This window comes from Knufia obscura (assembly GCF_036327395.1).
Source record: "Knufia obscura strain CCFEE 5817 isolate CBS 148926 chromosome Unknown scaffold_1, whole genome shotgun sequence".
In the NCBI taxonomy this organism is placed as follows: Eukaryota; Fungi; Ascomycota; class Eurotiomycetes; order Chaetothyriales; family Trichomeriaceae; genus Knufia; species Knufia obscura.
Window position 1 is genome coordinate 84731 of NW_027042687.1, and position 22313 is coordinate 107043.

General features: G+C 51.2%; 8 protein-coding genes across 8 annotated transcripts; 2 read left to right on the top strand and 6 right to left on the bottom strand.

The window, feature by feature from the left end:
* Positions 1-1972: 1972 nt before the first annotated feature.
* Positions 1973-3341, bottom strand: GLN1 (glutamate--ammonia ligase; the record flags this gene model as incomplete). The annotated part of the gene is made up of 2 exons (XM_064868494.1): positions 1973-2932; positions 3213-3341. 2 exons carry the CDS (start codon positions 3339-3341, stop codon positions 1973-1975), a joined length of 1089 nt encoding a protein of 362 aa, XP_064733991.1.
* A 1244-nt stretch (positions 3342-4585) lies between these two features.
* Positions 4586-7846, bottom strand: PMZ80_000041 (uncharacterized protein; the record flags this gene model as incomplete). The annotated part of the gene is made up of 1 exon (XM_064868495.1): positions 4586-7846. One exon carries the CDS (start codon positions 7844-7846, stop codon positions 4586-4588), a length of 3261 nt encoding a protein of 1086 aa, XP_064733992.1.
* A 1390-nt stretch (positions 7847-9236) lies between these two features.
* Positions 9237-10496, top strand: PMZ80_000042 (uncharacterized protein; the record flags this gene model as incomplete). The annotated part of the gene is made up of 1 exon (XM_064868496.1): positions 9237-10496. The coding sequence occupies one exon, from the start codon at positions 9237-9239 to the stop codon at positions 10494-10496; it is 1260 nt and encodes a 419-aa protein (XP_064733993.1).
* A 651-nt stretch (positions 10497-11147) lies between these two features.
* On the bottom strand, positions 11148-11585 carry PMZ80_000043 (uncharacterized protein; the record flags this gene model as incomplete). Its single annotated transcript, XM_064868497.1, has 1 exon — positions 11148-11585. The coding sequence occupies one exon, from the start codon at positions 11583-11585 to the stop codon at positions 11148-11150; it is 438 nt and encodes a 145-aa protein (XP_064733994.1).
* Positions 11586-12013: 428 nt separating this feature from the next.
* Positions 12014-13570, top strand: PMZ80_000044 (uncharacterized protein; the record flags this gene model as incomplete). Its single annotated transcript, XM_064868498.1, has 3 exons — positions 12014-12035; positions 12245-13162; positions 13242-13570. The coding sequence occupies 3 exons, from the start codon at positions 12014-12016 to the stop codon at positions 13568-13570; spliced, it is 1269 nt and encodes a 422-aa protein (XP_064733995.1).
* A 128-nt stretch (positions 13571-13698) lies between these two features.
* PMZ80_000045 (uncharacterized protein) lies at positions 13699-15195 on the bottom strand (the record flags this gene model as incomplete). Its single annotated transcript, XM_064868499.1, has 1 exon — positions 13699-15195. One exon carries the CDS (start codon positions 15193-15195, stop codon positions 13699-13701), a length of 1497 nt encoding a protein of 498 aa, XP_064733996.1.
* Positions 15196-16596: 1401 nt separating this feature from the next.
* On the bottom strand, positions 16597-18616 carry HGT1 (high affinity glucose transporter; the record flags this gene model as incomplete). The annotated part of the gene is made up of 9 exons (XM_064868500.1): positions 16597-16920; positions 16973-17066; positions 17118-17436; positions 17488-17747; positions 17921-18003; positions 18054-18165; positions 18215-18418; positions 18475-18544; positions 18595-18616. The coding sequence occupies 9 exons, from the start codon at positions 18614-18616 to the stop codon at positions 16597-16599; spliced, it is 1488 nt and encodes a 495-aa protein (XP_064733997.1).
* Positions 18617-20613: 1997 nt separating this feature from the next.
* On the bottom strand, positions 20614-22288 carry PMZ80_000047 (uncharacterized protein; the record flags this gene model as incomplete). The annotated part of the gene is made up of 3 exons (XM_064868501.1): positions 20614-20964; positions 21018-21112; positions 21169-22288. 3 exons carry the CDS (start codon positions 22286-22288, stop codon positions 20614-20616), a joined length of 1566 nt encoding a protein of 521 aa, XP_064733998.1.
* Positions 22289-22313: the final 25 nt, after the last annotated feature.

Below are 22313 nucleotides of genomic sequence, written 5' to 3' on the forward strand. Positions count from 1 at the left end.
TGGCTGTTCTTTATTTCGAGACTATCAGCTGTCCTTTCCTCCTATCAAAGTTGACTAAACTAATTCTAACACTCATGAGATCTCGCTGACGATAATTATTGTCTGACCTGGTCAGTCTATGCTTGCCAAGCAATACAGTTGGTGCCAACCCCTTGGCCAGATATTGCTTCGCGACGTGACTGGTCGGTTTGCTTCGTTGATGTACGAACTGTTCTGAGAAACATGGTTCTACGTGTGCTTGTATGATGATAAGGACTCGCTTCTAGCTGTCAAGCACATCATCGCATCAAGGAATCTGTCAAAGCTCGCGTCGTGCCTTGGTATGGTTTCCCCAGAATAGGAAGCTTCTCGTGGTACAAAATCAGGCCTAACTCGTGCTACGGTTTCATGCAGATTGTGGGCTACATTTTGCCATGCGCCTTTGAAGCGATGCACCTCAGAACGGATCATCGACCGAAGTCGGCGATAGCGATCATACGCGGTGCTGAATTCTGAATTATGTTGGGTTCGATGGTGGGATGCATATCTCAGTCGATGTTTTGGTTTGCCATAACGTTGTGTTCAACCAATGAGAAAGGATTGACTTATCATCTTGGCGAACAGGCATCCCGATCAAGGCGTGCTTAAGTTTGAAACGGCGTGTTTTCAGCAGGGTTCATGGTGGAGTGCATAAGCGCTTCATTCCATTTTCTGGCGCAAGGGACTTCTACCGAATACGGCACGTGAGTTCCCCGTCCATGCCGAGCATACTCCTCGTCGTTGGTATGCGTGCTTTTGATGCGGCACGGTCTGGAGAAGCCATTTCCAGAAGCAATAACAACCTTGTCGCGGTGGCTGAATCTATGTGCTGGATGCGAGGTCGCGTGAGGCGAGAAGTTCGTGTCCGCACACTTTGGGAAAGTGAACCTGTTTAGCTGCAATTTCTTTCTGACGAACACGTGCAGCTTCTTCGTTTTGGTACGGAGTTATCGTGGCGCTGGGTGGCCATCAGGAGATACTGTCGCTTGACTATGCTCACTGGACTGTCAACATCATCAGACCACGTCGCCTTCACGGACAACTTGATGGTAAAGATCGCAAGACTTTCGCCTCCGCTTTGAAGAGCTGCAATTATGACCCACATGTCTACTGCGGGCGCTACAGCTCTGGGATCATGGAGCTTCCCCGTACAGCAGATCTGACTGAGATGGACCTTGACCTCTGCCGTCATACGGAGTCAAGTGATATGGTTCGCTAGAGGGAGGGCGAGTCCGAACCTGTGAAGGTGAAGCTTGAACATAGCTTATCGCTTTCCGCCTGGCTGGCTCATGTGCGGATGTGCTTGCATAGGAAGGAGGGAATGGCCCGCATGGGTCTGAGACGCATGGACCTATCAACACGCAGGCAACGACGCGTGAAAGCATATCTGCGTTCGCATGCAGAAAGCTTGGCTATTGGCCGATAAGGGTCGCTCTCAGGAATGGTGTTAGAGATAAGCCAGGTTGTAAGATGGAAGAGTATGGACAGCGCCATGGCTGAGGCTGGATCTAGTTCGATCTGGGTTTGCGGTTGCTACAAATCGACATCTGAAGCTGCGGAATTTGATATCTTCACACCTGTCGACACATCCGTGGAAAGGTGGGATCGTGTCGCGGACTCCTTGACTTTGCGACCTATCTCGGTAATATGTTTACTTTCTCACATGTCGTAGACGTCACCTTGCGACCTGGTGGGAGTACACAGCTTCCAGGCAAGAACTAAACCTGCCGAACGTATTAGTATCGAGAGCGACCACAGTGATGACGCGGTTTTGCATTAGATCCATGGTCAAGATGATAGTAATAACCTACAACTTTATGCGTACTCTGGACAAGACAGTATGATCACGTATCAGTCTTCATTCGTGGTATCAATAGCTATCTAGCTCTAACCAACTTGCAAGCACGTATGCTGCGCCAACAATATCCAAACGCCATGCTCAAGATTTGAACATCTATTTCTCAGAAGGAGAAATAGCGCCATACATAGTCTCCACAATGATACCAGTGATAGAGTATGGGTCGCCGTTTGAAGCAGGCCTTCGGTCCTCGAAGTAACCCTTTCCGTCCTTTGCGCACTGCCGTGGGATTCGAACAGATGAGCCTCGGTTGGCAACACCCCAGCTGAACTTGTCGATGCTGGAGGTCTCGTGGCCACCAGTCATCCGCGCCTCATTGCCCTCACCGTAAACCTTCATGTGGTCAACGTGTCGGCCTTCGAGCTTCTTCATAGCGGCCTCAATGTGCTTCATGCCGCCTTCTTCTCTCATCTCCTTCGATGAGACATTGGTGTGCAGACCGGCGCCGTTCCAGTCGCCTGGCACAGGCTTTGGCTGGAAGGACACCTTAGCGCCAAATTCCTCGCCAATTCTGTGCAGCAGCCATCTGGACACCCAAAGTTGATCACCAAGAGCAATACCCTCGCAAGGTCCAACTTGGTACTCCCATTGACCGGGCATGACTTCAGCGTTGGTGCCGGAGATCTCGATACCTGCGTACATGCAAGCTTTGTGGTGGGCCTCGACGATGTCTCGGCAGAAGACTCGGCCAGTGCCAACACCGCAGTAGTATGGACCTTGTGGGGCTGGGAAACCACCCTTTGGCCAGCCGTATGGCCAGCCATCAGGGCCGAGGAGTGTGTACTCTTGCTCCAGACCAAACCAGATCTGGTGTTGGGCATTTGCCTCCATCAACCGCGCGGCATCGTGTCGGAAGTTGGACTTGTTTGGTGTTCCATCAGGATCCCATGTTTCGCACATGACCAAGACATTGTCGCCTAGTCTTATTGGGTCGGGGTACAATGCGACAGGTCGGATGTAGACGTCGGAGTTGTCGCCCGGGGCTTGTTCGGTCGAGGAACCATCGAAGTTCCATTCTGGGAGGTCGTCAACGCTCTCTGGCTTCTTGTTCAGAGTCTGGGAAAAATGTTAGCAATAGTTTTTAGTCACGATTGTAAGCAGATCCCGCCGTTGCTGTGATCTGAGAACGCCGGCAGAAAGGGATGTCGTCACACGAGCATTCGTGGAATGCAAATGCCGCAAAGTTGAAGAAGTTTGGCCCAGCCGAAAGCGGCCGTGGCGCCTCTCGCAGACGATCGCGTGGGGCACGCCAACACCGAAATAGACCTCAAGGGTGTTGACGCATTTCAACAACCCAGCGCCTGATAGACTGTAGCGACAGTAAGATAGTGCTTACCTTTGTCTTGTTCCGGAGGCCATTTGTACCATCAATCCAGATGTACTCTGCAAGGACTTTTCCCTTCTGCTCAAGTTTCATATACTTGGCCAAGTTGATTGTGTTGGAGACATAGACGTTGTCAGCCATGATGGCGGCTTATGCAGTGATAAGATAAGAGTAGTTGTGCTCTCCAAAAGTTCTGTACAAGATGCAAGATAGCTTCTATGTGAGAGATGAAGGATGCTCAAAAGCAACTGCGGGAATAAGTCTGAGATAAAGAAAGGAAGTGACCAGAAGCAGGAGCAATCGCAACTGATAATAAAATAGCTATGGGACAAGGATGCCGGCAGAATTGTGGTTCCCCAGTTGCAAAAGAAGCGTTGGCTGCAGCTTCGGCCGCTGGCGTTCTTTCTGCTGGGGAAGACGAAGCTTCGTTTCGCCGGTGACGGAGCGGTTGGTGGTGAGACCGTATCCTGCCACAGCCACAGCAGCCTATTATTGCCTACGATTACTGCCTTGCAATTGGGCGTTTTGATCTTGAGTTTGTTCGGGGTTTGTGCTGCACGAGTTGCACGGCCGTCTAGGCCTCGTCACTTTTGGCTTTGTCGGCTTTGGCGCGTGCCCCACTAAATTTGTCCCACCGTCATGCGACATGCCACTGCCCCTCCACGGCCACTCACGAACAGGCGAATTCGTCGCTCGCCGCGATAAGAAATCGCTGGTTGTTTACCCCCAACCAGTAGAAGGCTCGCGTTTACTACGATCTGCTCGTTGCTGTGCAAGATCGCAACTACTGATGCGATTGCTAAACATCGCCCGAACGCATCGGGATCGTTCTTTGTTTGTTAGTTGCTGTGCGATTGTGAAAAGGAAGTCTGTTTGTGTAAGAACGCTGCCGACAGCAACAGCGGTGCAGATTCGCTTGCACCGAAATGCCTTGTCATGGTACCGGTGGTGACACCTTCCACGGTGGAGTGCGTGACCTGCTGTGCCTTGCATGGAACGTTCGTTCCGACTTTCGTTCGTTCTCGGACAACCATCCCGAATCAGGGTCTTATCTCACTGCAAGCGTTTGTGCCGCAAAGCTGGCGCCAAGGGCTGAGCATCATTCTGACAAGCCGGACGTCAACAGATTGCTTCTCTTCGAGTAATGCCAACGTTAAAAGCGAGCGAGGCCAGAAGTTGTTATTATTCTGGTAAATAAGTCAAGATTAGTAAGACTGACGATTCTAAGCATCGCTAACAGCAACCCGCATCCTTAGAGCCGCACCTTATCGCTGAACGCTGATTCGCTGTACAATGCTTCCCAAACACACCAAAATGACATGCTTCCCGACGTGACTTGGCAAAGCCGCGATTCGCGTCGTCGCTGACCTGCCACACGTGACAGATCAAGCTGTTGATGCTCTCTCAGACCTGCTCAGCTTTGGATGAACTATAGACATACCTCGCTTCTCCCTCTCGCGGGCTTCTTCAAGACGCTGTCGGCCCATGCTCGTCGTCCACTTCGTTAAGACACGTGATCGAGCTTGCTCCAGATTTCCATCACGGCCAGACCCAGCTGGAGGCCGCCCGTTAGCCTTGTGCTCTTGTACTTCTCGGTCTCGCAGTTCTTTGATATCAGCTGCACCTTGCGCTAGCCTTGCGCGTCGTATCCACCTGTCCGTCTTCTCGGTATCCTTGAATCTCTTCCGTAGCGATGCATAACATCCCTTGCCAGTGTAGTTTACCAAACCAAGAGTCCCTGCCACAGGTTTAAGCACGAGACCACCCAGTCCACGTGCCACACCTTTAGGTAAGCCAGATATGCCGTCCTCGTGGACATCCATGTAGGGTATTTTGACAAGTCCAGTGGTCCCGTCATATAACCCAAAGAAGTATTCTTTCCCAGCGACTCGGACACCTTGTCGAAAACCTCGAATATTCTGCGGAGCTGGCCGCACTGTTCTGTCACCATACAGACGTGGTGCGTTGCGGAACCCTAGAGTGACTGCATTCAGCATATCCATAGGCAAAAGCACAATGGATTTGAATGAATGCCCGATGCCGCGACCGACATCCTTGGCCAATATCACTGGTGCTGGGCCATTCAAGGACGAGGTTGTTGTTGCATGCCGTGGGTTTTGTGGTCGTGCGTTGCCGCTATCGCCCACGATACTGGCAATATTCCGGATAGGCTCTGCTTCGCCGGTCAAATTGACCTTCACCCTAGCGTCCTCGCCGCCATCCTCGTCTTTGCTTGCCGCTCGCGCTTGTTGCGCAATTTGACCAGGCATCACTATAGCATCAGTGATGCTATTCCCCTTCTTCTTTCGTCTTCGCCGCTCGATCCGCTTCCAATCGGCCTTCGCACTGTCGTGTATCTCGGTCATACCGTGAAGAGCCTCCTGGAAAGCACCAACCACGACACCCCCTGCTCCAGTAATCGGCTCGCCAGGGCCCGAAAAGTCTGCCCAACTCTTGTGACGGATAAGTTCAAGATCGTGCCAGCTCAGTTGCTTGTTCTCAACAAGCAGATCTGCAGCCAGAGCCGAAAGCTTCATATCAGTGTGCTTCACCTGCCATACCGCAACTCGATCCTCGAACACACCACATCTCATTGAGGATTCACCGGAGAGACCAAGATTGCGGTGAAAAGAGTCGACAGCATTTTCAGCACCGTCACCCTCTAGCGCCATACCCTTCGCGATGGCTTGTGCGTTCTTCTTGCTTGAGGGTTCAAGACATTGTTTAATACCTGTCGCAAATCTTTCCACTGTCAGCTTCTTCAACGGGTACACTTCTCTTGCACCAGCTTCTGCTCGAGCGATCATGTTCGCCCAGAATGGCTGATCGCCAAAGAACGGAACAATCATTGTCGGTTTGCCGAGCTTGAGGCCGATTGCTGTCGTGCCAGCGCCTCCGTGATGAACGACAGCGTCAAGTTTTGGGAACAACCAGTCGTGAGGAACATTATCTACCATGCAGACATCCGAAGGTATGTCCATTCCCTCGCCCATATTACCCCAGCCCTTACTCACAACCGCGCGTACACCAGCTTGAACTGTTGCGTCGAAGATTAGCTGGCAGAACGCTGTTGCATCTTTTATGCCTGCGATTGATCCGAAGCCAATGTAGATTATAGGTCGGGTGTCCTCCTCGGATCGCTTCAGAAACTTCGTCAGGTCGTCTGATGGTTTGTAGGATTTGGCGAGATCGAGGAAGACGTAACCAGCCACGTCGACTTCTGGGCCCCAATCCTTGGGCTTGGGCACCAGATTTGGACTCCATAAATACGTGGTCGGCACCCTCATTCTCGTCAATTGTCCTGGCGCCCACAAAGTACTTACCGGCTCTAGCCCGAGTGTTTTGACTCGGAAACGATTGACCAGGTCACCCAGACCCTGCCAGGTCATCAAGTCCACCAAAGGATAGCTCATATAATTGGTGTACTCCCGGTCAACGTTCGAAGATTTGATGTTTGCCAGAGGATGAGGAAATTCTGAGGTAGGTGTATATGGAAACGTGAAAACGAGCTGAAGTGGGATCCCGAGCTTCTCAGCACAATGATAGTGGGCAAAGGAGACTGGGTTCCCTATGATGGCGTCGGCAACGAATGGCGGCTTATCGCCTATCATCTTCAGATTCGCGGTGTCCTTTTCGTTGTCGGTGGTATTGATACAAGCTCTCCAGAAGCCGTTGAACATCTCGTACATTTGTTCTCGTCTTCTGCCGACTTCACCCGAGGTAAGAGTCTCGAAAGAAGGGATCAACCCTGGGTTCCTAACCATGAAAGACATCAACTCGGACGGATCGCCTCCAATAGAGAAGAACTCGAGACCAATTTCATCCTGAACGAATTTGCGAAAAGCCGGATGTGTTGCTATCCTCACTCTGTGACCATATTTGTCTTGCAAGATGCGTCCTATCTTGAGGAATGGCTGTATATCTCCCCTGCTTCCAATGACCATGATCACAACGTTCATTCGAGGTATTTTGATTGTGCTCTTGGCCTCGTCGAACTGCTTCCTGAGCTCTTCGCCGTCCTCCCTGGCTTGCTTCGCGTGAGGATGAAGATGGCCATGTATCGCACTTCCAAGCGCCTTTGCAAGGTAGCCAGTGTTGGCAGCCTCATTGAGCTGTACATTTAGACGGCCATCTTTCGCAACTTTGCCACGGCCCCTGAAGTGTTCGTTGCCTACACTGAACCTCTGGCGCTTTTTCTCCTGCCAAGGTCGCAAGCGCGCTCTGTTCAATTCTCGTGCTCTAAGATCTCCCTGTTCGGGACCAGATGCTTGCGGGTCGAGATCGCCTTGTGGCTCTTGACCGTCGTCGGTAGAATATGCTGAATCTGACGAAGAGTCAGCGGAAGCGCTGGCTCTTCTGAAGGCATTTTCGTTGCTCGAGCGGGCGCCGTCCGCCAAACCTGGACGCTCCACGGTGGGCCTAGATGAACTTCGTGTCAAGGTTTCCTTGGTATGTTCATCATTAGGTGATGGGCTCGCGTTCGCCAGTGTTACATCCGAATCTTTCCCATCAACTCTGCCTCGCGAAGAAGGCCTTGAGGTCCTCCTCGATTCGGGATAAGGGAATTCTGTGATAGGTGGTTCGACGACAGGACTCGTATGGTATTGGATGGAGGAGCTGGCAATGGGTGTCAACGTCTGCGCCATATCGAAACCTGCGTATGCAGCACTTGGGCTGTAACCCGTTCGACGTTAATGCGTAGCACACGAGATACGTAGACTTCGCTTTTCGGGGCTTGTGAACCTCAACGCTAAACCGGGATGACTGGATTTCAGGTGCTGTACTTGCGGCGATCTACGAGAGGCACTGAGTAATTAGAGGCATCACGACGCGGCCTTCGGATCCTGTCAGTGATATTAGCAATCCGTCACCGAACGGCGATGTAAATAAGATCAATTGATGAATGAGCAGCCAGCGAGAAGATCAATTTGCAGGCTGATGTCATTGGCGAAGACATCAAACCAAGCGTGCATCATCCCGAACTCTTGGTTCTAGCCTTGCCAGCGCATCCTAGAAACACGCTCGGCGCTCGATACGAGGACGTACGGTGGCAGAGCAAGGTTGGAGGACGAGCCATAACGACTTGTGTTTGGTATACATTATGTTGCCGAGTCTCAAGAAGTACGTATTGAGGAACAGTGATGAAAAAGAATACGGAGTCGTTCGAGTCGCGTTAAGGACGCAGGAAGCGTGCTCCATGCAGGGAAGATACAGAAGGGACCATCTATGCGCTCTCATCCGATTGGTGTACCTGACTCGGTTCACCTGCCTCTAATGCAGCTAGCACATCTCCTTGTGGCCTGCATGCAATCTGCGCTGCTGACCTGAATTGACCAATCAACGGCCATACACTGCTCGTTTCGTCTTCGAGACGAAACAAGTCCTCCTCTTCCTTCACCACGCATCGAACAACTGTTCCCACGAGCGAAGTTTCATAATGTGCTTCCAGATTATGTCTGCCAATCGATCGTCCGGTGTCTGGCGTTTATGCTTCTCCTTCACGTGGACCATCAGTACAAGCCATGTGATACACTAGCTGGCTTCCTGGACTATCTCGTCTTTTCGGTAGAGAGCTATCCAATTGCTTCTAGCCTGCCTGCGTGCTGCAAATCAACGTCGCGTTGCGGTCAGCTCTGGACCGAATGTTGTTGTTTGTATCTGCATTGAACGTGCTTCAGCCGCGATTTTGACTGCTCATCACTCCTGGGCTTTTCGTTCTCTCCCGTAACGGTGGTGAGGCAACGTCGAGCAAGTTCATGCATTGAGCAGGAGCAACATCGCGTCTCGAACTTCTATTCTCATAACGCCCGGAGCGTCCTTTTCGCAAATCATTCTCCATTCTGCAAATCCTTTCCGTGCGCACGCCCCGCGCTCAGACTCGAGACCAACATTGTGGAAGCAACCCCTATAACTACGCCGGCCGGAATCTAATTATCGTGGGACGACGTTATTTGCCAGGCCTTGTCCAAGTCTTGCAGCGCCTGCTTTGCCGCCTCGATCTCCTCGGTTCTGGAATATCTGGAATCAAAACTGACCATGAGCTCAAAAAGCTCCGCCAAAGCGTCCTCGAGTCACTCATCCCATCGGTATCATCGACATCACAAGCATCATAAGAGCGCAAGCCGCCCTTTGCTTATTCTACACCTTCTTAATGGCGTCTTCTCATTCATTTCGATAGCTGTCTATGCGGCAATTCTTCCGGTCTGGAATGCCAACTTCTTCCATAGCACAGGCATAGTTCGCGGCGACTGGCCTGATGCGTTACCAATTCTGCCACTATTCATCACGTTTGTGGCGAGCCTCTTCTACCTCACCAAGCGTTGTATTGCTCGTCGCAATACTAAGAAGCCGGGAGATTATCTCCAGTCAAGGAACAAACCTACTTCTTCGTCAGCACAATGTTCGAGGTTCCAAGTCTACCTCACATTCACCACACTCATTCTGCTACTCACTTTTCTCATACTAGCTGGCATAGCAGGCCTCTACCGCTTCTGGCGGCCAGCAGTCATCACATCTTCTGTCGAACTCTCCTCAGGCACCGCCTCCTCCAGCATTTCACTGTCGACATTATCTTTGCGACGGTCGTTATCGGACTCCAGCCCAACTTCGCTTATTCCTCCGACAGATGGATCACCCACTTCGACGTCGTCACAAAATGTTCAACCAAAAGTCCACTCATGTAGTCTCGCCAACGTCTTTACGCGAAGATGCAATCCAACCCTCTACCTGATAGGTGACCTTCAGATCGCAGCTATCGCAACTAGCTCTCTGGTATGGCTCATAAACCTAAGTCTGATTGTGCTACAAGCCCGCGAATACCAATACCAGAAACACAAGCATCAGCGAAGCTTGAGGGCGAAGGCAAAGGCCAAATTCGACTTCGTGGAGGACGAAATCAGCAAAGCCGAAAAGGGAGAATATGTTACCAAGAAGAAGATCCACCATGACAAGAGGAAAGGCCATAGCAAGTCGCCTTCAGACCCGTCATTGGTATCACAGCAAGCTTCAAACATATCGCCACCACCTCTAACACGACCGAAACGTGCGCGTACAGTCCCTAGCCATGGGGACAACGCAGCGTCGGTTCACCCGACAGTACGGCCGAAGCAGCACTACTATAACCCAGACATTACACCGAGTCGGTCGAGAACTGTTCGGGAAGCACAGCCAGACGCTGCTGCAAATCTTGCTCCTGCACCATTGCAGACCTCATACAGCCGTGCAGTAGAAGAGGCAAGGCGGAAGGTGAAGCCTGCCGAGACGATGAGGGATTGGATGGACCGGAGGTATTCCTAGATTGTTCATTCAGGCTTGTAGCCGAATCGACTATTCAAAGTGATTTACAGGGCCCTTTCATTATGAAGCCCAGCGTTTCACCCTGATTCTGCTACTTGCTGATACTCGGCGTGCATGGAGGCCACTTCTATCACTCACTGATACTAATGCACTTCGTCTTCATTTGCAACAGTTATGCGTATTCGACTCCTTGTTGATGTAGTTTTGTGGTATTGATCTCGTCCATAAATTTGAGAAAGCAGTGTCTGTCAAATTTTGGTTGATCTTCAGTTCCGGAATGATTTGTAGGCATTACGATGCTGAAATGAAGCACGCCAGGGTTCATTAGTGTCTCTTCAATTCGTTCAACAAGCATTACGAATATGTCTTAACACAAAATTGTTTTGTTCCGCAAAGTATGTACATAATATTGACGCCTGCTCGGCCACAACGCTGCGAATGCCATTCCGAAGCCTGACCCCTGTTTGCACTGACCTTACGCACAAGCGTACATGAAACCTTGAAGTAATGCAAATGCAAGTTGCTCGTTCTCATATTCTACACGCGTCGAGTGAACAGTGGATCTTGATGAGCTCTTTGAATTGACCAGGCTATGCTTCCTCCATCACACTGAGCTCCTTCAAACTGAGCTTGATCAACCTTGTAGCTCGATTACACGCTCGATCCAGCACCCTTGTTCCCAGACGAATCACCTCCCTCCTGTCGCCCACCACCACCCTCGCTACCCTTCTTATCCGGACCACCAGACACCTCACTAGTGCCACTGCTCAGCTCCGGATTCGCAGGAGACACGTCTAGTGGATTGCCCTCCTGACCCTCTCCAGCCTTCTTGCGTGCCTCATCCGGATCATTCGATGAGTTAGGATCAAACGCAGCCTCCTCTTGTGCTCCTGATGAATCGTCGGTGCCAGACTTTGAGTACTCGTTTGACTGGGTGTCAATCTGCTCGCGATCTTCTTGGGCGTCTCGTTGAGGGTTAGAGTTGTTCGTGCCGCTTTGGGACCCCGCATATCGAACTGATATTCTGGTAAAGGGTGTGGCGTTGCGAGCTGCGAAGGCTCGTCTGAAGGGGATGAGGCGGGAGGACATGGTTGATATTGTTTTCGAGTGTCTTAAGATGTATGAAAGATGTTCTTTGTGAGTATCTTGAGGGAGCTTGCGTGTTGGGAAGAGGTTGGCGGATAAAGGTCTGAATAGCTCTCAGATTTCGCAGAGTGAGCTCGCCCTACGGTGATGAAATCCGGCTAGTGCATCACCAATACGTCATCATTGGCTGACGGGACACTAGCGTTCCTCGAATCTGGGGTCTCGAAGCTAGACTCGCACGTGCCCCATCAATCAAGGAAGCTCAGCCGGTCACTTTGCTGACTCGGAATCATGGTCATCATGCCTTGGGGAGCGATTTAGGCTTCCCACCAGCAAGATGTCACACCCGCTGTCCTGGTGAGCGGCAAGGGCCACAGAAGAATCTTGGTGGGCTGCAGCTGCCTCGAGAAGCTTGCGCTCACCAGACCTAAATGAAAGACACAATCTTTGAAGGTGAGTCAGTCAACTTGCTTGGACCTCGCTTCGGAAACCTGCATTTGATACAGACATGCGAAGACATCTGCAAGCACTCTTGTGAGGAGGTTTTGAAATACCAAATATGACATCTCCAATTTCTGTATCACCAGCTCCTTTGCCGACAAGGTATAGACATTAGCCCCTGACTGCTATCGTAAAGGGTGCCGGACCAGCTGGGCTTGCAGCAGCAATTGCTCTTGCACAATCAGGCTTCGATGTCAAGGTTATTGAAAAGCGGCCTCAAAGACCTGTAGGCCATGGCCGTAAGAACATGGTCGCTCTGCGGCCTGAAGCTTTGCGGCAGCTGGAAAGTCTTGGTGCGCTGAAGTATGCTCTCAAATCTAACAGTAAGGACGGCGACCTGGGATGCATAACACGAATGACGGAGGGGAAAACGACGAGCGAGATCGATGGTAGCGTATTCGAATGGCCATTGAAACGATATCCAGGTGCCGAACCAGAATACCGTACGGGTAACAAACAGAACAGGTACGAGATCCCAAGCAAGATCACCGAGCAGGTTCCGAGCAGTTTCATCAATCTTGGAGACCTTGAGGACTGTCTTGCTCAAGCTGCCGTAGAGCATGCCGTAAGCATTACTTACGACACTACCCTCGTGATTGGTCAATCCTCCAAGACATTTACTGCCACAGTCGTGACCAGCGCAGGCGTTATCAACGATCTAGGCAGACCCGATCTGATAGTGTGCGCCTCAGGAAAGAACGACCACTCTCTGACGAGCGAAATCGGAATCAATCGAATACCCTGCGCTGTTCTAACCGATGCCGACCTCACACCCACCCAGAAGCCAGAAACGCCATTCGACCTTCACTTACGAGATGATGCATCAGAAGACCTCGAATCTCAACTGTACTCCGTGTTCGTCATCCAAGACCCATCCCTACGCATGGGCACGCTCGAACACCTCAACCGCAAATACATCTCCAGCCCTTACAACATCCCTCAACCCGTAGTTGAAATCCAAATGAACCACGCAACAGCAGCGCATTCCATCCTACAACACCCTCGCTCCGAACCGCCACTCTCCGCAAACCAGAAAAACCTCGAAGCATTCATTCTCGGTCGACTCAACGCTCGCCTTGGTACATCCTACTCCTCGATCCCAACATCTGAAAGATTCGGGCAACCTCGTGTGGGGTGACCCATTGACACCAATCACAGTCGAAACAGTAACAGCGTCACAATTCGTGTATGGCGACAATGTGATTCTCGTCGGCGACTGCGCTATGAGCTGTAGTCCTGCCTCTGGCATTGGTGCGGATATCGGTATGACGGTAGACTCCCAGTCTGTCAGGGTCCTGGCAGATGCGCTGAAGGACGCTCGTGGAGATCAGGAGAAGAAAAGAGAAGCTCTGATGCAATTTAATCTGAGGAAAGCGGAGAGCGCTGTGATCTGGAGTCAGAAAAGTAGGATGTTTTACCTTACGAGGCGAGAAGCAAATGAGGTCTTGGAGAGGCAGCGGACGGAAAGTTGTAATAGTCACGACTAGTCAAGGTTACGGCTATAAGCGTGATATGCGTGTCTCTCGAAAGCAGGATGTTTCTGAGTATTCATTCTTGTCTATACTATAGTAAATATGCCGGGCGACCTGCGCACACAGACATTACCTCAATCGCCTTATCTACTGTAGAAATCCAAAGGATTAGGCGGGAGCTCCGGCCATAGATGACCTTGGGGATCCTGAGCTCGTGCATGCTCCAGCCGCTGGCGATACCATCTGCAATTAGACACAAACACGGATGATGGTCTCCAGCTTGAAGCATTAGCCACGATAAGCATGCACAGCTGATTGCCCTCCGCAATCGCGCGCTCCATACCTTCGATGTGGCGACGGTATCCTTGCCACCGTCCCAGCAATGCCATCGAGAGTCTCATGCTCTCGATCTCGTTGATGTTGTATCTCATGCTCGGTCCTCTCGCTAGATCGTCCTCGTATTGGTTCATTTGTCGCACTATGTTGTTAGCATAATCGTCAATGTGGTGGTTGCCTGTACCGACGCTGTACTGATCCCAATATTGATTCCATTGGTCGTTGAAGGATGCGGTATTAGTTCTGGCAAGCCGGAATGGTTCGACGTGGCGTAGCAGAGCTGTCGAGTCGAGCTCAGATGAGAGGAATAGTCGTCTTTCCGATTCATCGAGAGGTATGAGTAGCTCTTGGCTGGGTTGATCGTCAGGTCGGAGATGACTGCCATCAGTATGCGCCACACCTTGCTGAGACAAGCCGTTGTCAGACGGAGTGCTTCTGTGGTCGAGATTGGTAGGGTCAGCGTTTTGCGGGCTGTCTAGGATGCATCTAAGCTTGTGATGCAGATCTCTAAGGAAGCTGGCTTCGGCCACGAAGTCGAAACAATGTCTCAATAGTTGGTCGTAAAATGCTGGATCGAAGATGCCCTCCTCGTCAGCCGCGTGACGCTCAATGCGGCTACCATCAGTGGGATTACTGAAGATGTTCGCTAGCATGCTGTACAGAGCCTGAAGGTGGCGTCGGTTCCCCTCGGTCTCTGCAAGCCGTGTAAGAAGCTCTTGAAAGGATGTATCAGCTGAGGCTAAGAGAGGGATGTCCTCGCTTGACCGTGGGCGACTCTGGACATTGCGATAGGCAAGGCCTGAACGATTTTGTCGGAATGAATAGACATGCACCTGCCCCTCAGGCCATTCAGGCCATACAAACGAGTCGATGTGGTCCACTTGTCGGTATATGTGTCGACGGGTTCGCAAAAGATGATGAACGAAGTTGCGAAATTCAACCACAGAAGACACATTATCGTACTCAGTCTCACTATCAGTGAAGAAGTTTGTGGCGCGTGGTCGTGGTTCGGTGATTCGATTGCTGTCGGAGGTACTGCTGAGAACCAGGCTAGTGTAAAATCTCGCGATTGGTTTTATCAAGTCAGCCCTACACCAGGGACAGCTCCCGTTTGTCGCTAGCCATGTCAACAAGCAATCGGTGTGCCAACTCATCCCGCATTTCTCATGCTTCAGCAGAGCCTCGTCATCCTCGAAGTCCATCAAGCAGACCGGGCAACTAGGTTCTCGGGCAGCTGCGGGACCTGTGTGGGGGATGACATCCTGCAGCTGCCGAAAGATTTCGTTGTCCGAGATGTCCTGCATCGTTGTTGTAGTGCCGTAATGGTCGTATCCGTTCAGGTTTTGTTGTAAGAAGATACTGTTTCAGCGGATCTGTTGTTGTGGGTGTTCCGTTTTGCTTGAAGTTGCTGTTCCTACACATTTCTGGACCTATGCCTGTCGTCTTATGCTTCAAACCGAGGTCAGCTTGGGACAAAGCACCATCATAGAAACAAGCTCGTGAAGCAACATCATTGTTTCCTGCAGACAACATACCCTGCACAGCCATTGTGCGCATCACAAAGGCGATTGACCACCACTATTGCAATGGGTCTGTTGTGAGGCGGCCTTGGAAGAAAGAAGGCAGTAATTCTTTCCACTTGGCTATTGTGAACGACAGATGCGAGCTGATCATGTCCCTGCCCCGGAAACACGGATTCTTGCAACTTGACTTCATTGTGGAAGTAGGGCTTGATGGCCTTGTTAGTACTGCATTTGTTCTCAATAATGATCTCTTGTAACTTTCCCTTTCATTCCTTCGAACGGGGTTATCGGGCCTCCTGACCGAAAGTTCGACGTGGCCTCACGGTAATCCGAATTCTAGACACTCCTGGCAAACCCAAAGATTGACCTCAACCTATCGTTCATCTCTCCGGTGCCAGTCGCTCTTCACACTCCGTCGATATTCCACAGGGCTTGAAGCAAGCAGCATTGTGATGCTCTTGTATAGAGCAGAATGTGTTGACGGTCGAGTTTGTGAAGACAGTAATGAAGTGGAGGTTCTCCTAGTTCATTCTCGATCTTGAAAGATATGTAACAATTCATCCCATGAAGCCCATACAGTGAGCGATTGCAAGCATCGGTACTAGGATGCTCTGGCCAATGTCTTATCGCTATGCGATATGGATGCGAGTCGTCCTACTGCTCAAATTTCTTGGAATGCGCCCTCGGAGTAAGTACCACGGTCACCACTTACCGGAAAACCAAGATGACCACTTCTGGTTTGGTTTTCCGGCTTGTGATATGTTCTTATCGCGTCCGTGCACCTGGGAGCTTTGTGCTTCACCCTATCCGACTGCTACGGTGAGCTTGAGTGCTCACCTGTGCTTCTGTTCCAGCACACCGCTCAATTTGGACAACCACTGCTACAACGCCTCGATACTTGATTCGTTAAATCTCTAGCCAGAAAGGCGGAAGAGAACATTCTTCTGTAGCCTTGTATTGCTGTACAGGATGACGCGCTGCTCCAGCTTTGTCATGAAGCGCGAAATGAAGCCAGCTAGTGAGCTGCGCGACAGCAGCGATTGATTACCTAGGTTGGTAGGGAGCTATGTCAAGATGCTAACCTTCACCATGTCGAAACACTGAAGCTCCCCACGTATATGCCGTTCCTTGCCATGCTGAGACTCAATGATCGATCGACAGCTTCCTCTCCCTCCGCGCAGCTTACACCTTTGCCTCAGTGGTCGCGGTCGGCTCGGTCTTGGCCTCAGGGCTCGTCTCGTGGTGACCGACCGACAATCGCTTCTCGACGTCACCGACATCCCCCATCTCAGCCCGTCGCACACTCGCGTACTGAACCTTCGTGTTCCATGCCTTCACATCCGATAGGAACATGTCTTCAACTTCCTCCAAAGTCTTTCCAGCTGTTTCTGGGAACATGAAGAAAATGTGGATGGTCATGGCAGTCAAAAAGACACCAAAGACGATGTATACCTTCCACTGGATGTTGACAAACGCAGGCGGAACGAAATAGGAAAGAGCGAAGTTCTTTGGCTTGAGTTAGTACAGGGAAAGCAGACTTGGGGGACAGTGTACTTACGAAGATCCAATTGGCGCAGGTGCAAAGAGCGACAGCCTTGCCTCGGACTCGGAGAGGGAAGAGTTCCGGTGGGTAGATCCATGAGACGGGACCCCTTGAAGATATTAGTGAAATCTAAAGAGTAGTGGAACGGCCAACAACTTACATCGTAGGTGCATAAGAAGCAACGAAGAGGTAGGTGCATGCAATGACGGCTCTGGAAGGTGCTCCGGAGATCTGCCAGCTTTCCTCTGGGACACCGTTGAGACCACCAGGTGGCGCAGGGCGACCATACGTCGCCATGATGCCAGCGTTGGCGTACATCCAGATGCCCATGAACGTGCAGCCGATAAGCAGTGGAAGGCGTCGACCCCAACGGTCGATCCAGATCAATGCCGGGATTGTCATGAAGACATTGATCACGTACTGAATCGAAGAGGAGTAGAGGCCGACGTTGCCTGTGAGACCTGCCATGGCGAACACATCTGTTGACTAATCAGTTTGTTGAAGATGCTGGAGGAGACGATGATACTAACATGAAATATAATACATCATGACATTCATGCCTGTGAGTTGAGACCAGATTTGAGTGAAGACGCCAATGTGTGTTCTGTTAATCATCTTAGGCTTGAACAGTTCAAAGTAACTGACGTCTTGGTTTCGGCGTTCGAACTCGACCATGTCTCGGATCTCTTGCAGTTCCATATGGACGAATGGAGCGTTTCGGTCACCCTTTGCGTGGACAAGAGCAAGAACGTTGTGAGTGTCTTCCCATCGGTCTTGCTTCGCAAGCCATCTGTATTGCTGTTAGCGACACCTCTCTCAATCAGTATGGAGACTTGCCTTGGGCTTTCAGGGCAGAAGCAGAGGCCACCAGCGAGGAAGATGGCAGGGAGCATTTGAAGAGCCCATGGCACTCGCCATGCCTTGGTGCCCTCCATGAAGGAGCAGCCATAGGCGACGTAGTACATGATCAAAATACCCCAGGTGATAGCCCACTGTTGCGCACCGACGACTCGACCACGCTTGGAGGGAGGCGCCAACTCACTGACCTGTCTCTCGAGTCAGTTGCTGGAAGCAGAAGTATCAATCATATACTTACGTATACAGGAACCTGGGCCGAAGCAATACCAATAGACAGACCGTTGATGAATCGACCAGCGACCAACATACCAATGTTTTGAGAGGCGGCGGTGATGATCGAGCCGACGATCCTACCCATGTCAGTATGTGTTCATCTACAGTGTTGTCCTTCTTGCTTACCAGATGGCGCAGCCATATTGTACCGATGTCTTTCGACCGAACATGTCCGAGAGGAAACCTGAAGCAATTGCGCCCAAGAAAGAGCCACCTGGCATGGAGGCAGAGATTCCTCCTTGTACACTGGCATCTGGACCCTGACAATCGTTGGTGGCCATTGAGCCGCCGCCTTGGTTGAAGTAGCAACGGTATTCTTGCGTTGGGAGACTGCGCCTGGTCAGCCACGGCCTTTGCGTTTCTGGAGTGGGATTGAATGGACTCACATGGCGCTTAGGGATGCGATATCGAAGCCAAACAGCATGCCGCCAGTGACGGCGATGCCGGTAATGAGGTCTGTCCAGAGTCAGCAATGGTCGTCGCTGTACAGGGCTACCACAACTCACAGATATTCCCTGTCTGATACATGATGGGCGACAAGGTATACTGTCGAGGAAGAATATTGGAGACCAGTAGAGGTTACAAAGAGGTTATCGTTGCGGGAAAGGCTCGAGGATATATGTCTGTGTTTGCACAGTTCGAATCAAGTGTCACGGCTAAGGATCGCGAAACACGGTTACATGAGGCAGGCATGACCAAGTGAAAAGCAGGGTCAAGTTGCGCTTGCCTACGGATTCAGCATCAAAATGCGACTGCGATGGGAAGGATCACCTCACTAGTACCTGCTAGAGGCGGAGAAGAGCCTCAAGATCCTGGTTCACGCTCCATACCCACGAGGTGGCCGTCGAGTCATTCCTACGGAGGATGTGAAAGTGTTCGCTGCCTAGGATGGATTTGGTCTACTGCACCTGCGCACCCCTGCCGCCCCGCGTGCCACAACGCCCGAAAGTAACGATGAGCTGCTCCATACAGCTTTTCATTGGCTCCGCCAACATGCAGGCGGCTCAAGTACAGAGGCATCCTCAAGCGAATGCTTGTTTGACAGCCACTGACACTGCTGAGGCCTGCCACTACTGTCACGAGTCAAGCTCCTCCTCCTCTCGGCTGATCGGCAACACTAAGATGACAATCGAAATGAAGCCCTCCACGTTTCTTGACCCCATACTGGCCAATGTACCATCCGCAAGGATTCGGTCTCCTCCTCAATACTACGTCGACAATCTTTACCGTTTTCTCACGCCTTTGTTGCTCACTTGCGGATCTCACTGGCTGAGCAATCCGTCCTTGCCGTGTCGGACGATGATAGCCCGAGGTTAAGCAGCCTGCGGATCGCCTAGCTTAATTTCCGCCCCGTTCTTGCATGCAATGATTGACTTTCGCTTGTAGTAAAGGTACCCGGCTGATCAATTCTTTCTTCGACCTCCTTCGGGCACATCATGCGCCATCACATGCATGGAAGCATTCTGGTGAACTTCTTGACATTCGATTTGCCAGAAAGCGCACAACTAGTCTTGTTGCACAATGTGCACAAATGCATCCTTTCTTAGACACAGTAACACAACAACAATGCACCCTGGGTGGTTGCCGCCCGCTCCTTTGACAACAACAGGGGAGCCAGACGTGATGTTGATCACTACTTCTTTTGCTAGTGCTCCGAGGCTCAAGACGTTGCATTCAGAATTTTGACGTTCAACTTTGTCGCACCACCACTGCCCGAGGAACAAAGTTGCGACAAAAGCTGATCCTGCTGGTTTCCCAGAGCATATCTTCTCAGTTCCACGGTGCGCAAATTGCTTACCTAATAGGAAAACCACCCCTTCGGACCTTCAGCACTAACCTCATTCTATCGCTGCTTCAGAGTCCGAGTTGATATCACACAATTTCTCGGGCGCACTTTACAAAGATGTCAGGCAACAATGTGTTGTAGATACAGTCATTGCAAGAATGCCAAATGAGCCTTGGGTGGGATCTCAATACGCACCTAAAGCGTCCGCGGAAATGCGGAAAATGATTCCAGATTGTGTCCTTCTGTGCACCTTCGTTACCACTTGTCACACAATCAACCATACCTCAGGTTGCTTGCCGTCCCTTCTGCGATCTTTACCATCTCTTACCGGTGAAGGGCGTCTCGGTCGGAACAGACCAAGTGACTGCACGACACTGCCTGCGCTTGAGATCGATCTACGCACTGACACTTAGGTCTCTCAACAAGGCCAGCTCAGCAATACACTCAAAGATACGGTAAGCGCGCTGACATACCCTATGAACCCCAAGTTTGTCACTCCAGCGGTCCACAAGTTAGTACAATCGATCGAGAAGGGATCATATCTGCCACTACGCACGAAGAAAGCTGTGAAAGGACGGATGAAGTACCTAAGCGCCACAACGGCGGTTGTTGTTGCAGAAGCCATCCGATACAAGTATCTCATACAAACCCCCAACCAGACGCAATGAATACTTCTTTTAGACCATTTGCCTCAGGGTTCCGGAACACCATACGCTGAATCCAACTCTTCTCATAAAATCTAATGACCTCCAATTTGACCCTTCGGGAACGGCTTGATGAACAGACCAGGAATGTTCATAGCAATCGACATACATCCAATGATGAGCATCGACTTAGCGTAGTCTGCGCCGTTATACCTGAATACAATGGCGTAGACAATTCCTCCGAGATTGCCAAAGGCCCCAGTGAACCCAGAAACAACCCCGTTAGCCTGCGGGAAGACATGCGGCACATATGCGAAATTTGCACCGTTGCCAGCCTCTAGGAAGAAAGCCATGCCGGCGATAAGACCGATCAAGGTATTTTGATCTCTAGGATCTGTGACGCCTATCACGATCAAGAAGATACCCGTGACGACAGCGAGGAACACCTGGGGTTTGGTCAGTATCGGTGATATGGCAAGCTCAGCTCGAAGATACTCACAAGCCATATCTTCTTAGACCACACGGTGCCAGTCTTCCGGTACAGAAAGTCAGCGACGAGACCGCCAATCGGCCGGAATGCGACGTTCAGGAGACCTGGATGACCTGTCAGTACACGCTGCACAGCTGGCTTCACTACAAGTAGGACTTACCGAACATTGCGGCCCAACGGCCTGAGTTGGTCTGTCCAAGGGTTGGGAAGTTGTGGGCGTAGTATTTTCCGAGAATCGAATTGATGGCCAATTCGGCACCGAACGAGTTGAAATAGCCCACGCCGCAGACGAGAGTCTGTGGTGCGATGATGATCTGCATCATCTCTTTGAACGTTGGCTTGACCACGACCTCACCTCTGGCAGTCTCAAGCATGGATTGCTCAGGCATTTGAGCTTCATGGTCGGCAAACTTCGATGGCTGCTGCTCTCCGCCCATGAAGACCTTTTCGCCGTTTTCGTTGGTCGGTGGAGTGGATGAGCCAGAGTTGGAAGAGCTGGAACCCTTCTTTTCAGACAGGACGCCTTGTGGAGCATCGACGATTGACTCTTGGATGCCGTGCGCCTGGAGATTCTGTTGAGCAACAAGATGTCGCTCAGACCACTTGCCGGTCGGAGTGTCCTCGGTGAGCAAGAGCAAGGCGGTGGCTACTGCGACAATGCAGATACCTGGGACGACGAAAGAGACTCGCCAGGCAACATGTGGTGTAAGACCTTGTTGGTGAACAAGAGAATCGAAGATAACCGGCATGAGGAAGTAGGTAATGCCACCTCCTGCATTACCGAAGCCAGCCACGAAGGCATTCGAGGTACCCACAATATTCTTGTCGAAGAATCCAGTCGACCACACTTGGCAAGGCACGAAACTGCCACCCAAGATACCAACGAAGAATCGGACTGCCATAAGTTGACCAACGGTGTAAGCTGTTCCTGCGAGGAATGTCGGAATAGCACCAATAAACAGGCATCCTGCAAATGTCCATCTCGGTCCAAATCGATCGCAAGCTGGCCCAGCCACCAATCGAACGAGCAGTGTTGCGACAAGCGCGACAATATTGGAATTGAGGACATCGTTGTTGCTCATCTTCAGATCTTTGGCGATGGTAACAGTCAGAAGCGGCGGGAAGGCATACCAGGACCAGAAGGCGATCAGGAAGCCAAACCACGAAAAGAACCACACTCGGCCGTACATGTTGACCGGATTCAGTCCTGGTATGCTTCGTGCTTTGCGGTTCACCGGGTTCACCTCCGGTGCCTGGAAGAGGAGCATTGGGTTGTACATCTTAGCTAGTGTTGCTATGTTAACT